This window comes from Oncorhynchus kisutch, linkage group LG26 (assembly GCF_002021735.2).
Source record: "Oncorhynchus kisutch isolate 150728-3 linkage group LG26, Okis_V2, whole genome shotgun sequence".
NCBI classification, from domain to species: Eukaryota; Metazoa; Chordata; class Actinopteri; order Salmoniformes; family Salmonidae; genus Oncorhynchus; species Oncorhynchus kisutch.
The window spans coordinates 25,900,405-25,917,350 of NC_034199.2; the positions used below are offsets into that span (position 1 = coordinate 25,900,405).

Genomic DNA, 16,946 nt, shown 5'->3' on the forward strand with positions numbered 1-16,946 from the left:
TGCAGCAGAATGTATAGCATTACTATGATCATGTGCATAATGAAGTAGACACTTAGTGTGTTAGTGTAGCACTGTACGAGATATTTAATGTTATCATTTAGCTTGTGATACATTATCAAACTTGAAATGACAATGCACTGAAACCCTGTGTTGCGTCCGTTGTTGGAATGAGACCAAGGTGCAGGGTGGTAAGCGTACATCTTTCTTAATTTTGATGAACACAAAATAAAAAATAAAAAAAATGAAAGTAAAGTTCTGCAGGCTATACAGCAACTAACAAAATCAAGATCCCACAAACTCAGGTGGAAAACAGGCTGCCTAAGTATGATCCCCAATCAGAGACAACGATAGACAGCTGCCTCTGATTGGGAACCATACCAGGCCAACAAAGAAATAGAACACATAGATTTTCCCACCCAATTCACACCCTGACCTAACCAAATAGAGAATAAAAAAGTCTCTCTAAGGTCAGGGCGTGTCACCCTGCTTCAATTTGGGTTAAAGATAACACCACCTCAACAATTGCTTGATGTTTAATACTGTATAAAATAGAATCAAAGTGCAATGTAAAAAATGTAACGTTAAAAACCCTAACTACAAATTGTTTTCCTCTAAATAGCATCTCAGGAAAGATATTCCCATAATTTTATGCTTTTGGGGGCTAATTATGTGAACATGTCACATAGGGCAGTAATACTGGATCAAGATGTAAGATCTTAATTTGAGGCAGTTTGGTAAAGCAGGAATATAAGGTAGCCTCGGGGACTATTCCATTACTGTACAGGTGATAGTTCAATAATGTAACACCACACTGTCTTTAGCAAATGGCGATTTAAGAGGGTGTTCAGTGATGAGGCAAATTAACTGGTCCTGTTATGTATCGTCACGACATATGAGGAGCAGACTGGTGGCCAAATGTGTCATGTTGTTCTGTGACAACATCAAGCCTATGACTGTGCTACAGCAGTAATTAAATGGCAGTTCTTAAGAGCGAAATAAATTAAATGGTACAGGTAGACAGATCATTTTTAACACTGCTGTTGGATCTAAAGAGGTGTCTGAGTTGAGGGTTTTCAAACAGAGGATGGGGACAGGGTCTAAAACTCAGTGGGGGAGAGACAAAACAAGATGGAGGCTGGCAGCAGGTGATGCAGCAGCTAGTGCCTTGCAGAACTCCCCAATGATTCTCCATCTGCGTCTATATCCTCATAGTCTTGGTGCTCAGTGGAAATGTCGATTTCAATTGTACTAGACTCTGAACCTAGCAAGACAAAATAGGGGATAGGGGAGATGACTGAGTTAAGTGGGTATATACAATATATCCCTTCACTTACACTTCAATTCATAACTCCCAAGTGCCTAAAATTATCATAAGTCCTCTGCTGCTGCTGTCTTCATTCAAGACATGCACAACAACTTCATACAAATATATCTGGCATATGTTTCAAATGATTGACAAATGTATTTTGGGAATTTTAGAATAGTTTCGACAGGACTCTATTTGCATGTGTTGTTATGGGTTCAAATATTTGGATCCTCTTGTTAAAAAAACAACAACTAACTAACAATTTTCACCTCAACTCGATATTGAAACTTAATTCCCATGGGATTTACCATCCTTGAAAGTCATGATTTACATTTTTATTTTATTTAATAAGTGGTTTTCATTTAAAAGTTAGGATGACTGATCTTGAACATCAATCAAAAACATTCAATATCGGTGTACATTATCTTGAAATTGTGCACACAAACAACTCACTAAGTCTGTTTAAATAGTAGAACATTTTAAATATTTGACCTTATGGATTTAAGATATACAGCAGCACATCCCTGTTCAATACATGTTCTACTATACTACAAAAACAGCACAGTGCCTTCAGAAAGTATTCATACCCTTTGACTTATTCAACATTTTGCTGTGTTACAGCTTCAATTCAAAATGGATTACAAATATTTTTTATCAACCATCTACACACAATACTCCATAATGACAAAGTGAAATTATGTTTTTAGAAATACTCTATACAGTTCATTCGGGAAGGATTCAGACCCCTTGACTTTTTCCAAAAATGTTTACATTACAGCCTTATTCAAAAATGAATAAAATAAATACAATCCTGATCGATCTACAAACAATACCCCATAATGACAAAGCGAAAACAGGTTTTTACAAATGTGTCGAGGCACAGATCTGGGGAAGGGTACCAAAGAATTTCTGCAGCATTGATGGTCCCCAAGAACACAGTGGCCTCCATCATTCTTAAATGGAAGAAGTTTGGAACCACCAAGACTCCAGGTGAAGCATGGTGGTGGCAGCATCATGCTATGGGGATGTTTTTCAGTGGCAGGGACTGGGAGACTAGGAAAGATGAACGGAGAAAAGTACAGTGAGATCCTTGATGAAAACCCACTCCAGAGCGCTCAGGACATCAGACTGGGGCGAAGGTTTACCTTCCAATAGGACAACGACACTAAGCACACAGCCAAGACAACGCAGGAGTGGCTTCAGGACAAGTCTCTAAATGTCCTTTAGTGGCCCAGCCAGAGCCCAAACTTGAACCTGATCGAACATCTCTGGAGAAACCTGAAAAAAGCTGTGCAGTGACGCTACCTATCCAACCTGACAGAGGTTGAGAGGATCTGCAGAGAAGAATGGGAGAAACTCCCCAAATACAGGTGTGCCAAGCTTTTAGCATCATCCCCAAGAAGACTCAAGGCTGTAATAGCTGTCAAAGGTGTTTCAACAAAGTACTAAGTAGGGTCTGAATACTTACGTAAATGTAGTATTTACATTTTTTATATGTAATACATTTGCAAACATTTCTAAAAACCTATTTTTGCTTTGTCATTATGGGGTATTGTGTGTAGATTGATGAGGAAAAACAATTTAATCCATATTAGAATAAGGCTGTAATGTAATAAAATGTGGAAAAAGTCAAGGGGTCTGAATACTTTCCAAATATATACATGCATACATTACACATATATCCACATCTTTTAACAATATATTTTCCTATATTATTTTCCATGAACCCTACCATCCCTCCCCTAATTGGAGTAAACTAATGAACAACAACACTTAGGCATCTACTTCCAGATTATAAATACTATATACATTTTACGGACACAATCTATTTTACAATAGTCATCTTGTTTGTTTTTACTCCTATCCTTCCACTACCCTTAACCCCACCCATCTATCTCTGAACACCATCCAGTCTGATTTCTATTTGCCATATATTTTTAACTGTGATGTTTCACAAAGTTCTAAACCAAGCCAAAACTGTTACTAGGCCACTCAGGAACAGTGCCGTGTATTCATGGATGCCAAGGGAAGCCAGGCTACCCCAAAAAATGGACTAAGAAAAACATGTATGTATCTCTTATTGTTTTCATAATTTTCTTTCAATTCGCAAGATGCTGAATGTATCTCACTGGAGAAAGCAACCAAGTGAGCGAAACAGTGCCCCCCTGTCTCTGTATGTGTAGCCCATCCATCTGATGCTGTCTGGTCAAAAAGATTATGACATTGTTGCCGCACATAGCATTGAATGCAAGGGAAGCCAGTGAGCATTTGGCCTTCCTTGATTAGAAAATATTAAAATCATAGCCAATCAGCGTTGAGCTAAACCGAGTGAGCTGTTTAGCTGTGAATGGTCCTGGTACGCCAAAAGAAAGTGTCAAGGGAAACCAGTTTGGATTTGGCTTCACTCCTAGCACAGAGAAATACGTCATCGATAGAAACAACTTGAATTGTTGCTTCTCGTTGTGTGTTGTCTTCCGGTGGCTAGCTAGCTAGCAAAAATTGGCCTTTTCCTAAATTAGCCATGTATAGTGATAGGGATTTGGCCTTGTGGTTTTACTTAATTCTCTATACTGGTTAATGATTATAACTGCGATTTTGATCCAACCATAAAATACATTGTGCCCCTGGACTGAGATGAAGGAAGGTCAATATGTAGCTAGATGTAGAAGGCTAATGTTAACTAGCTACGGTCTCCCATGAAAGGAAATTAGGCTAGCGAGCAAGACTTTTGGCCAGGGCGACTAGGACAACAACAAACTGAAGTGTGTATTGTATGGTAGAGTCATAGACTGTTTCATCAACATGAAAGAGAGGAGGATGGCATTGGCATTTCTCTACAAGTAGGGTGAGTCTAAATGTTTTTTCTGCTTGCATGAACACACACACAAATCAGAACCATGGCCAGCCACATCACATTTAGCTTATGTTGATTGGAATAAATTGTTTTTACTATCTTTAAGTTGTCAATGTATTAGAGTAATCATAGGTGATATGCTGTTGAAGTTGAAATGGTGCTGGAATTGTAGTGTTTGCGACCTGCAGTATTTCTCTGTGGTTCTAAATCAATAGTCCGAAATTGTCGGAAACATGAACTTTATTGACCATACTGTAGGTCATGTAACTGTTTGTTACCTGCAATATACTTTACAAAGTTGAATTTATTCTGCCACTGTCTTTTTATTGTCTCAGCCCTAAGCATATATCACGGTCGCAAGGCATATGAACTAACAGGTTTAATAGCAAACGAGGCATTTATCACAACACATTGTATTGTATATTTGTCCTTGTGTTTTAGGTTATTGTCCTGCTGAAAGGTGAATTTTTCTCCCAGTGTCTATTGGAAACCAGGTAGCAGGTTATCCTCTATGATTTTGTCTGTGCTTAGCTCTATTCCATTTCTTTTAATCCTAAAATACTCCTAGTCCTTGCCATTGACAAGCATTCCCATAACATGATGCAACCACCACCATGCTTGAAAATATGAAGAGTGGTACTCTGTGATGTGTTGTGCTGAATTTGCCCCAAACATAACTCTTTGTATTCAGGACATAAAGTTAATTTCTTTGCCACATTGTTTTTGCAGTTTTAATTGAATGCCTTATTGCAAACAGGATGCATGTTGTGGAACGTTTGTATTCTGTACAGGCTTCCTTCTTTTCACTCTGTCATTTAGGTGGTGAAATCTCTGAGCGGCTTCCTTCCTCACCATCAACTGAGTTAGGAAGGACACCTGTATCTTTGTCATGACTGGTTGTATTGATACACCATCAAAAGTGTAATTAAAGGGATATTCAATGTCTGTTTTTTTTTTTTACCCATCTACCAATATTTTATGTATGTTTTTATATTTTACCTTTATTTAACTAGGCAAGTCAGTTAAGAACAAATTCTTATTTACATTGACGGCCTACCCAATAGGTGCCCTTCTTTGCGAGGCATTGGAAAACCTCACTGGCCTTGGTCTTTGTGGTTGAATCTGAGTTTGAAAATCACTGCTCTACTGATGGATCTTGAAGATACAGTAACTGTATGTGTGGAGTAGAGTTTACATAGTCATTTAAAAATTACATTAAAGACTATTATTGCACATAGAGTGAGTTCATGCAACTTATTATGTGACTTGTTAAGTAAATCTTTGCTCCTGAACTTATTTAAACATGCCATAACAAAGGGGTTGAATACTTAATGACTCAAGACATTCAGCTTTTTAATTAAATTGTTTTAAAAAATGTAAAACATTCCACTTTTACATTATGTGTTTAGGCTAGTGACACAAAAGCTTAATTTAATCCATTTTCAATTCAGGCTGTAACACAACAATTGGAAAAAGTCCAAGGATGTGAATACTTTGAGGGCACTGTAAATGTCATTTCTTGATTAGAACCAAATCCTTTTGTCCCCGGTAAGTTCTCCCGGCTCAGAACATCATCCTCTACAAGAAATCATCTAAGCTGGTCCTGGGGACAATGTCTGACAGTATTATATTATCAAAACTGGTATTACTAAGGGAACCTCTGCCTGGTGAGTGAGGCACATTTCCTATGGGTCTGAAGCCATCTATAACTTTATAATCTAAAACCAAACCCACGGTGGTAAAATATGAAACAGACCAAGAGCAGCTTTATTGGCAGCACCATGCACTTTAGAATCTAGATGATGATGACCAGTGTGGGTATTACCATTGTCATTCTCCCTGCTCTGCAGCCATGTATGCCCATTACCTTCTGATAGGACGCTGATGGCGTCAGAGGCTGGCTGCCCATTGCCCTTGATGTTCTTGCCGGTCATGTTCTTGGCCTCCTGGGCGTGGCTCTGGTAGAGCAGGGTGGAGCCCACGATGGGGTTGTTAGCCGCCGAGGTGGAGGCTGAATCCCAGGCCAGCTCCCTTCTCCTCTGCAGGCTGCAGTCCACATCAAAGCCCGTCCAGCCATGGAAGGCCAACGTGTTGAGGAAGCCTGACATGGGGTTCAGGATCCCCTTGAAACAGTAGAACACAGAACCCCTCAGGTATGAACAAACCTGAGCCTTCAGTGTAACACACTAACATTGGTGCTGGACAAGTTTGCTACACAAACAAACACTTTTGGCTAAGATCGTTTACTATAATCAAAATGGATTCAAAGTGAACCCACCATGATAAACCAAGTGATGAGGGCTGTGTTTCGTATATTTTTCAGGTCACTGGCTTTTATGTCCGTCTGCATCTCCAGGTAAAACAGCAGGCTCTCATTGATGATGTTGGGAAGCCAGCTGAAAAGTGGGAAGTATAATACAGGTATTGTACATTAATGGCAGGAAAGCATACAGAATGTTTTAGAGGGATTTGTCTTGAGATCTATTGTCGATTAGAGAATGAGTAGTGGTCTGATACTCGTTAAATGTTGAACATGGAGGAAACCTCTTTAACTGAGGCATATTTTTAATAGTGCCAATGTTTTGTACCATTGCTGACTGGACAGATTCACCCAGGGCTACCTACAAAAGTAATTAAAGTAATTGATTAAAAGTGTAGTAAAAAATCAGTTGAAGTGCCAGTTATTCCATTTGGAAACTTGGATATTAGATTCCAAGGGGCCTCTGCGGGTCTTCATAATGTTCTGAAAGTGTGTTTTTAGAAATACATGGATTTACACTACAGGATTATAAGTATGACCTCTGAGTAAAGTCATGGACTTTATGAAAGACAGTCAGGAAGGACAGTTGCCTTAATCAAATTTAAGGTGACTTTGTTGCCAAGAGCTATAATATACAGTACCAGTCAAAAGTTTGGACAAACCTACTCATTCAAGTTTTTGAATTGTACTATTTTCTACATTGTAGAATAATAGTGAAGACATCAAAACTATGAATAACACATATGGAGTCATGTAGTAACCAACAAAGTGTTAAACAAATCAAAATATATTTTAGATTTTTAAAAGTTGCCACCCTTTGCCTTGATGACAACTTTGCACACGCTTGGCATTCTCTCAACCAGCTTCATGAGGTAGTCACCTGGAATGCATTTTAATTAACAGGTGTGCCTGTTAATTGTTCATTTCTTTCCTTCTTAATGCATTTGAGCCAATCAGTTGTGTTGTGACAATGTAGAGGTGTTATACAGAAGATAGCCCTATTTGGTAAAAGACCAAGTCCATATTATGGTAAGAACAGCTCAAATAAGCAAAGGAAAACAACAGTCCGCCATTACTTTAAGACATGAAGGTCAGTCAATCCGGAACATTTCAAGAACTTTGAAAGTTTCTTCAAGTGCAGTCGCAAAAACCATCAAGTGCTATGATGAAACCGGCTCTAATGAAGACCTCCACAGGAAAGGAATACCCAGAGTTACCTATGCTGCAGAGGATAAGTTCATTAGAGTAAACTGCACCTCAGATTGCAGCCCAAATAATGTTTCACAGAATTCAAGTAACAGACACATCTCAACATCAACTGTTCAGAGGAGAATGTGTGAATCAGGCCTTTATGGTCGAAATGCTGCAAAGAAACCACTACTAAAGGACAACAATAACAAGAAGAGACTTGCTTGGACCAAGAAACCCGAGCAATGCACATTAGACCGGTGGAAATTTGTCCTTTGGTCTGATGAGTCCAAACTTGAGATTTTTGGTTCGAACCACCGTGTCTTTGTGAGATGCAGAGTAGGTGAATGGATGATCTCTGCATGTGTGGTTCCCCCTATGAAGCATGGAGGAGGAGGTGTGATGGTGTGGGGGTGCTTTGCTGGTGACACTGTCTGTGATTTATTTAGAATTCAAGGCACACTTAACCTGCATGGCTACCACAGCATTCTGCAGCGATACACCATCCTATCTGGTTTGCCCTTAGTGGGACTATAATTTGTTTCTCAACAGGACAACCTTATACAACCTCCAGGCTGTGTAAGGGCTATTTGACCAATAAGGAGAGTGATGGGGTGCTGCATCAGATGACCTGGCTTCCACAATCACCCGACCTCAACCCAATTGAGATGGTTTGGGATGAGTTGGACCTCAGAGTGAAGGAAAAACATTACTCATGAAGCTGGTTGAGAGAATGACAAGAGTGTGCAAAGCTGTCATCAAGGCAAAGGGTGGCTACTTGAAAAATCTCAAATATATTTTACATTGTTTAACACTTTTTTGGTTACTACATAATTCCACGTCAGTTATTTCATAGTTTTGATGTCTCCACTATTATTCTTCAACGTAAAAATAAAGAAAAACTCTTGAATGAGTAGGTGTGACCATTTCGCTTGCCATCAAGCTATTTGTATGCTGTTTGGCTGACAATACAACAGAACACAATACAATAGAACACAGGAGAAATTGCATACTGTGTACTGTGCATACAACAATGAAATGCAATATTATAATGTCTTACCAAATAAAGAAGACCAGCATGATTTTGAAGAAGCGTATTTTTATCTCTGTTCCCAGGCGTCTCTCATTTTTTGTGTAGATCCCTTGTCGTCCCTTCAATAATGCTGTCACTAAATGGAAAATACAAACGTTCACTTCCTTTCCTTTCTTTCTATTTTGATGATCATCACAAAACCTTTATTTTGAAAAAGAATAGGTATGAAAGATTAAAACGTTTAGAGATAAAAACACATTTCTGTAGGCCTGTACAGTTCAATACAATAGAGCTGTTAGTATTTATCTCTGTATGGAATATCTGATATGAGTGTGCTGGGCCCTGGTCAAAAGTAGCGCACTAAATAGGGAATAGGGTGCCATTTTGGAAGCATATTGCCTGTTCAGGGCTCTGTATCATAAAGAGCTTGGGCCGGAGGGGCAGGGTGAACTGACCTGCAGACACAGTCCTGGCGAACAGTGTAGGGTTGACTATAAGCACCAGCATTAGAGGAGCATAGGTAGTAATGTAGTGAGGAATGGCATGCTGCAGGCCATTTTCACAGCTGCAACACAAGAGACCACACTAAGAGAAATGCACTGCACTGCACATCACACAACCATGCACGTTTCCTCCAAGCAGGGAGGAACTGTCACTGTATTCTGAGACAATGCTCACTCATCCCAGTATGTTGACAGTCAGCAGTACAGTAAACATTCGCAAGTCTACATTTTCAGTGCATTTCAGGACAACACAAACGTTATGTCATAGACACAGACAAAGCCAACCCACTGGGTACACACGGGTTAAATCAACATTGTTTCCACTTCATTTCAATGAAATGACGTTGAACCAATGTGAAATAGATGTTGAATTGACATCCGTGCCCAGTGGGAAGCTGTTGACATACCTGGAGATGGATGTGTAGTAGAGCATAGCCACACACTCCACACACAGCAACACGGCCAGACCCCATGTGATCATGTGATAGAGGATGATGGTACTGACGGAACAACAAGACATCACGTCATGAGCCAGGCAGAGATTTCAAAAGACACATAGTATACTGCACACAATATTTCACTTATTAAACAAATATATATATATATTTCACCTTTATTTAACCAGGTAGGCTAGTTGAGAACAAGTTCTCATTTGCAACTGCGACCTGGCCAAGATAATTACATATGAGATACACGGTAAAGCCCAGAGAGAAGTATCAGAAGTGAAGAGCAGATTTACACATCCACTTTCTAATGGAAGTGGCATATCATTAGGCCAGTATTAATAATTCAACACAATATTTGGTTTTGCGTTACATCAGAGGCTGTAGTACTTTTCCCCAACTGGTAAGACAGGAGTTCTATATTGAGGAGTTGTAGCTATATTGTATTGAGAGATTACAGATATTATATTGATGATAGCGCACATCAGAGGCTATAGTACTTCCCCCGAATTGGAGACATAGTCAAGAGTTTTATTGAGAGAGAACAGATTTGATATAGAAGTGATACAGCAGAAGGTGATAGATGGCAGGAGGAGAGTATAGACTACCTGATTCCTGCAGATCTTCTGACCACCAGGAAGACGTCCACAGCGTAACAGAAGGTCCACCAGAAGGATGCACTGAAGAACAGCTGGATCCACATCTGGGGAACACAAAACCAGATTCAACATCAGAACAACACACTGTATATAAACAATACTTCATCTAGCATCATACAGGATTATAAACATGGTTTAGAATCTCTCCTGAATAAGTAGATAGCTTTTTAATGTAACTAAAACTAATATAGGTCTAATCTCTTTTATTTCAAATAAGCCTATGTACGTGTCTCCATATGCATTAAGAGTTATATGTATACATGATCATCTTCGCAAATGTCAGTCAGTGTGTTCAAGCCCAAAAACTGGATCAAGGTTGCTAAATGCTCCTTGCAGAGTAATTTACTTATTCAGGGAATTTCACATGCTCTAAATTAGTGGTTCCCAAACTTTTTAGAGTCCCGTACCCCTTCAAACATTCAACCTTGAAGCTGTCTACCCCCTCTAGCACCAGGGTCAGCACACTCTCAAATGTTGTTTTTTGCCATCATTGTAAGCCTGCCACACACACACAGACTATACGATACATTTATTAAACATAAGAATGAGTGTGAGTTTTTGTCACAAACCTGCTCATGGGAAGTGACAAAGAGCTTTTATAGGACCAGAGCACAAATAATAAAATAATAATAATCAATAATTTTGCTCTTTATTTAGCCATCTTACATATAAAACTTTATTTGTTAATCGAAAATTGTGAATAACTCACAACCTGTCAATGAGAAGGGTGTGCTTGAAAGGATGCACATTACTCTGCCATATTGGGTTGTATTGGAGAGAGTCTCAGTCTTAAATTATTTCCCACACACAGTCTGTGCCTGTATTTAGTTTTCATGCTAGTGAGGGCTGAGAATCCACTCTCACATAGGTACGTGGTTGCAAAGGGCAGCAGTGTCTTAACAGAGCGATTTGCCAAGGCAGGATACTCTGAGCGCAGCCCAATCCAGAAATCTGGCAGTGGCTTCTGATTAAATTCAATTTTCACGTTTTGGGAAAGTACCTGCGTAATTGCACACCCAACTGAAGCTAACCTGAAAACAAGGCTCCCTAAATTTTATCAGCATATTGAATGCGCAACCCGGGCTGGGAAAATTCTGGATCATTGTTACTCTAACTTCCGTGACGCATACAAAGTCATCCCTCGTCCTCCTTTCGCCAAATCTGACCACGACTCCATTTTGTTGCTCCCAGCCTATAGACAGAAACTATAACAGAAAACGACCGTGCTCAGGTCTGTTCAATGCTGGTCCGACCAATCTGATTCCACGCTTCAAGATTGCTTCGATCACGTGGACTGGGATATGTTCCAGATAGCGTCGAACAACAACATTGATGTATATGCTGATTCGGTGAGCGAGTTTATTAGCAAGTACATCAGTGATGTTGTACTAACAGCGACTATTAAAACCTTCCCCAACCAGAAACCGTGGATTGATGGCAGCATTCGCGCAAAACTGAAAGTGCAAACCATTGCTTTTAATCAGGGCAAGGCGACCGGAAACATGACCGAATACAAACAGTGTAGCTATTCCCTCCGCAAGGCAATCAAACAAGCTAAGCGTCATTATAGAGACAAAGTAGAGTAGCAGTTAAATGGCTCAGACACGAGAGGTATGTGGCAGGGTCAATCACGGATTACAAAAAGAAAACCAGCCCCATCACGGACCTCAATGTCTTGCTCCCAGTCAAACTAAACAACTTCTTTGCTCGCTTTGAGGACAATACAGTGCCACTGACATGGCCCGCTACCAAAACCTGCGGCCTCTCCTTCACTGCAGCCAACATGAGTAAAACTTCCTGACGGGCCGCCCCCAGGTGGTGAGGGTAGGAAATAACATCTCCACCCCGCTGATCCTCAACACTGGGGCCCCACAAGGGTGCGTTCTCAGCCCTCTCCTAGTACTCCCTGTTCACCCATGACTGCGTGGCCATGCACGCCTCCAACTCCATCATCAAGTTGCAGACGACACTACAGTGGTAGGCTTGAATACCAACAACGATGAGATGGCCTACAGGGAGGAGGTGAGGGCCCTCGGAGTGTGGTGTCAGAAAAATAACCTCACACTCAACGTCAACAAAACAAAGGAGATGATCGTGGACTTCAGGAAACAGCAGAGGGAGCACCCCCCTATACACATCGACGGGACAGTAGTGGAGAAGGTGGAAAGTGTTCCTCGGCATACACATCACGGACAAACTGAAATGGTCCACCCACAAAGACAGCGTGGTGAAGAAGGCACAACAGCGGCTTGTCACCAAAAACACTCACAAACTTTTACAGATGCACAATTGAGAGCATCCTGTCGGGCTGTATCACCACCTGGTACGGCAACTGTTCCGTCCATAATTGCAAGGCTCTCCAGAGGGTAGTGAGGTCTGCACAACGCATCACCGGGGGCAAACTACCTGCCCTCCAAAACACCTATACCACCCAATGTCACAGGAAGCCCATAAAGATCATCAAGGATAACAACCACCCGAGCCACTGCCTGTTCACCCCGCTATCATCCAGAAGGCAAGGTCCGTACAGGTGCATCAAAGCTGGGACCGAGAGACTGAAAAACAGCTTATAACTCAAGGCCATCAGACTGTTAAACAGCCATCACTAACATTGAGTGGCTGCTGCCAACATACTGACTCATCTCTAGCCACTCTAATGTTGAAAAAATTATGTAATAAATGTATCACTAGCCACTTTAAACAATGCCACTTTATATAATGTTTACATACCCTACATTACTCATCTCATATGTATATACTGTACTCTATACCATCTACTGCATCTTGCCTATGCTGTTCGGCCATCGCTCATCCATATATATATATATATATATGTACATATTCTCATTCACTCCTTTACACTTGTGTGTGTATAAGGTAGTTGTTGTGAAATTGTGAGTTTACTTGTTAGATATTACTGCATGGTCGGAACTAGAAGCACAAGCATTTCGCTACACTCACATTAACGTCTGCTAACCATGTGTATGTGACCAATACAATTTGATTTGATTTGAACTCACTCAGATGCTTCGCTATATCACATTTGACATTGTGTTTAAACTTCAGTTCATTTGCACACAAAAAAATCATACAATGCTGGAAAGACCTGTGTGTTGTCCTTGTTAATGCAGACAGAGAAGAGCTCCAACTTCTTAATCATAGCCTCAATTTTGTCCCGCACATTGAATATAGTTGCGGAGAGTCCCTGTAATCCTAGATTCAGATCACTCAGACAAGAAAAAACATCACCCAGATAGGCCAGTCGTGTGAGAAACTCGTCATCATGCAAGCGGTCAGACAAGTGAAAATTATGTTCAGTAAAGACAACTTAAAGCTCGTCTCTCAATTTAAAAAAAACATGTCAATACTTTGCCCCTTGATAAGCAGCGCACTTCTTCTCTATGTTGTGAAAGTGTTACATGGTCGCTGCCCTTATCATTGCATAGTGCAGAAAATACACAAGAATTTAGGGGCCTTGCTTTAACAAAGTTAACCATTTCCACTGTAGTGTTCAAAATGTCTTTCAAGCTGTCAGGCATTCCTTTGGCAGCAAGAACCTCTCTGTGGATGCTGCAGTGTACCCAAGTGGCATCGGGAGCAACTGCTTGCATGGGTGTTACCACTCCACTATGTCTCTCTGTCATGGCTTAGCGCCATCAGTACAGATACAAACACATCTTGACCACCAAAGTCCATTTGATGTCACAAAGCTGTCCAGTAACTAAAAAATATCCTCTCCTGTTTCCAGTGGTTTGCAGAAGAGGATGTCTTCCTTAATTGACCCCCCATAAACATAACAGACATATACCAGGAGCTATGCCAGGTCTGTTGACTCATCCAGATGTTTTATTTTTATTTTACTAGGCAAGTCAGTTAAGAACAAATTCTTATTTTCAATGACGGCCTAGGAACAGTGGGTTAACTGCCTGTTCAGGGGCAGAACGACAGATTTGTACCTTGTCAGCTCGGGGATTCGAACTTGCAACCTTTCGGTTACTAGTCCAACGCTCTAACCACTAGGCTCCCCTGCCGCCCCATGTAATGCATATAATTCACTGGCTTGTAATGCGAAGCAGTAATTGTTTCAAAACATGTCCTGCCATGTCACTGATGCGTCGTGAAACAGTGTTGTTTGATGGAGCCATTGTCTGTATAGTTTTTGGGGCCTTTTCCCCCAGCATTGTCCCAGCCATATCCGCGGCAGCAGGAAGAATTAAGTCCTCCACAATAGTATGGGGCTTGCCTGTCCTAGCCACTTGGTAGCTCACCATATAGGACACTTCTAGCCCCTTCTTATTAATGGTATCTGTTGCTTTTATACGTCTTACTACTTGAAAGTCATCTTAATTCTCGCTCAAAAAACTCCCGTGGCTTATTTTTCAAATTGGGATGTTGTGTTTCTAAATGTCTACAGAAGAGTGAAGGTTTCATCAAGTTGTGAGATAGTACTTTTGCACATATAACACACTGTGGCTGAGGAAAGGCCCTACTCCCAACATAAGAGAACCCCAAATCAATGTAGTTCCCATCATATTTGCCCCTCTTCGATGGTCCAACGTCGCTGTCTGTTGTTTGGTGCTTTCCCAGGTACATACAGACCGTTAGTGGAATTCCCGCAAGAGAGTAACAGTTAATGTTATTGGATATTAATTATTTGACTGGGCTACCTGTATTTCACTTTGTGTTGTTATTTCGATGAACACTAAATGGTTGAATTTGATTTTTGGCAGTGAAACAGGGCTACTCAGGCGAGAAAAAAACCTCACCCAAATGTATAGCCCCGTTGGAAAATATAAATTGGACTGTTTGAAAATGTGAAGATTTATTAAATATATATTTTTTTAAATAAATATGAATCACATTTTTATTTGGCGTACCCCCAACGGCGTTGTGCATACCCCCAGTTTGGGAATACCTGCTCTAAATAAAGGTGTTGGTTCAACACGCATGACTCTCCTCAACACCCTCTGCTGTGTGCAGTGAGATGGTTGTTATAACTTCTTTAAGCTTTAGGTATGAAGGAAGTTAGAGGTAGTTTCACAAGGAAATTAACTCGCTAGCACAATGATTGGAAGTCTATGGGTATCTGCTAGCATGCTACTTCTAACTTCCTTCATACTGGACACAGAGACATAAAAATGGTATCCACGAGTTCATCTGACTCTGGGAAAGTAGATAAAGGGCGACATTGCCAAAATCCCGAAGTATCCCTTTAACCACCATTTTGTCATGCAAGTGACTGTTTCAAATGTAAGATCATATCATCTGCTAGCCTGTTACTCCCAGTACTGTATATTTGCTGAGCTCATATTTGTCTCCTCTGCTAGGTCAGACGGTTTTCTTGGTTAGGTCACATGGTCAAGAAAACACCTATCATACATACTGCACTGCCGACACAGAACACCTCTGGCCACATGTCACTGTTGTTGGCCACATTGATCCCTCTGACAAGGTTGGGCAGGCCCAGCCAGATGGATGACCTCACTATGATACCTGGGGGAGACAAACACAACAAGACCTCTCAAAACATCTGACCATCTTATAAAGATCTGTTTTGCAGGATGTCAATGAGGGGGGCTCCCGAGTAGCGCTGCATATCAGTGCTAGAGGCGTCACTACAGACCCTGGTTCGATTCCAGGCTATATCACAATCACAATTGTGTGTGTATCCATTGCTCCTCCACATACACATTCTACTCTCAGTCCTTGTGTAATGATTGCAGTGAGACCCCCAGGCCTGTTATAAAAATCAAGCTAGTAGGCTAACAATCCATTCTTTGACTGTTGATATGTGAGACCTATTGGCCTGCAAAATGCCAATTGCATAAATTGTATTTCACTAGCTACAATATCTGGTTCCATTGTCATAAGCTGTGAATAAACAATCTAAAATTGTACAGTAAAGTAGAGGAACACAATTACAAACGTGGTGTATGCCTACAACTTTGATGAAATTCTCCATTGTATCGACAGTGACGCGCAAGGTGTTCATGAAAAGTAACGGGACATAGCCTTACCTGCACATCCCAGTATATCACATATGCTGATGATAAACAATATTCTCGACGAAGTCGCTGGTTTGGGAAGAGGGTACTGTCCAAGGCGCCTTTCTCCCCTACGTTTGGGCAAAATTTGTAAAATAGAAAAGATCAAACTTAAAGTTGCGCTACCGATGCAAATGGCGCCAAAGAAGAGGGGCTGAAAAGTAATGACAAATTCGGTCGATGCGTCTCGGTTTGGGCAGCAGAACGTCTCCAGCCTTGGGGATGCCATCATGGACTCGATGGAAAGAAGCAGGCTACGGTGTCAGGGGAGAAAAGAAAGGAACATGCATTAATTTAGTCCGTGGCATGAGGTCTGTTTCAAGTGAAAATCACGGGTTGAATCATCATGTGCTTCTATTTAATCCTTCCAGTCAGGGTTTAACTGCCCCACATTGGTAAGAGGCCACATAAGAATGTTGCTCAACATTTGTAGTAAAAAGGCTTAGGCTACTTTTGGTTGTAAAATGTTACCACAAAATTGTCCATGCCTCTATAATATTAAGTATAAATTGCACTATGAGTGTGAGAAAACGTGGAAATGTGTGTTCAGGAAAATACTGAATCATACCTTTAATAAATAGCAGATGCTGTAGTCCTAGTGGAAAATATGAATTGCACAGTATGCAAACTTTTACCAATTGTACAAGAACATCTGA

General features: G+C 40.7%; 1 protein-coding gene across 2 annotated transcripts; it reads right to left on the reverse strand.

Moving 5' to 3' along the window:
* Positions 1–63: 63 nt before the first annotated feature.
* Positions 64–16,643, reverse strand: gpr143 (G protein-coupled receptor 143). Of its 2 annotated transcripts, XM_020461272.2 has the most exons (9): positions 16,264–16,643; positions 15,630–15,739; positions 10,196–10,290; positions 9,552–9,644; positions 9,097–9,206; positions 8,669–8,777; positions 6,439–6,556; positions 6,028–6,283; positions 64–1,261 (listed from the first exon to the last, which is right to left on the reverse strand). In XM_020461272.2, exons 1-9 carry the CDS (start codon positions 16,520–16,522, stop codon positions 1,158–1,160), a joined length of 1,254 nt encoding a protein of 417 aa, XP_020316861.1. In that variant the 5' UTR covers positions 16,523–16,643; the 3' UTR covers positions 64–1,157. The 2 variants fall into 2 exon arrangements, with proteins under 2 accessions (XP_020316861.1, XP_031661369.1); XM_031805509.1 differs by lacking the exon at positions 64–1,261 and having other exon boundaries at positions 2,894–6,283.
* Positions 16,644–16,946: the final 303 nt, after the last annotated feature.

Bases quoted from the DNA above. Each gene is read 5' to 3' on its own strand.
- gpr143 (XM_031805509.1), bottom strand. From the start codon at position 16,522: ATGATGGCATCCCCAAGGCTGGAGACGTTCTGCTGCCCAAACCGAGAC. The intron at 10,291-15,629 runs GTATGTATGATA...TGTGTTCCCCAG, and splicing joins TGTTCTGTGTCGGCAGTGCA to ATGTGGATCCAGCTGTTCTT. The intron at 9,645-10,195 runs GTAGTCTATACT...TTGTTCCGTCAG, and splicing joins AGAAGATCTGCAGGAATCAG to TACCATCATCCTCTATCACA.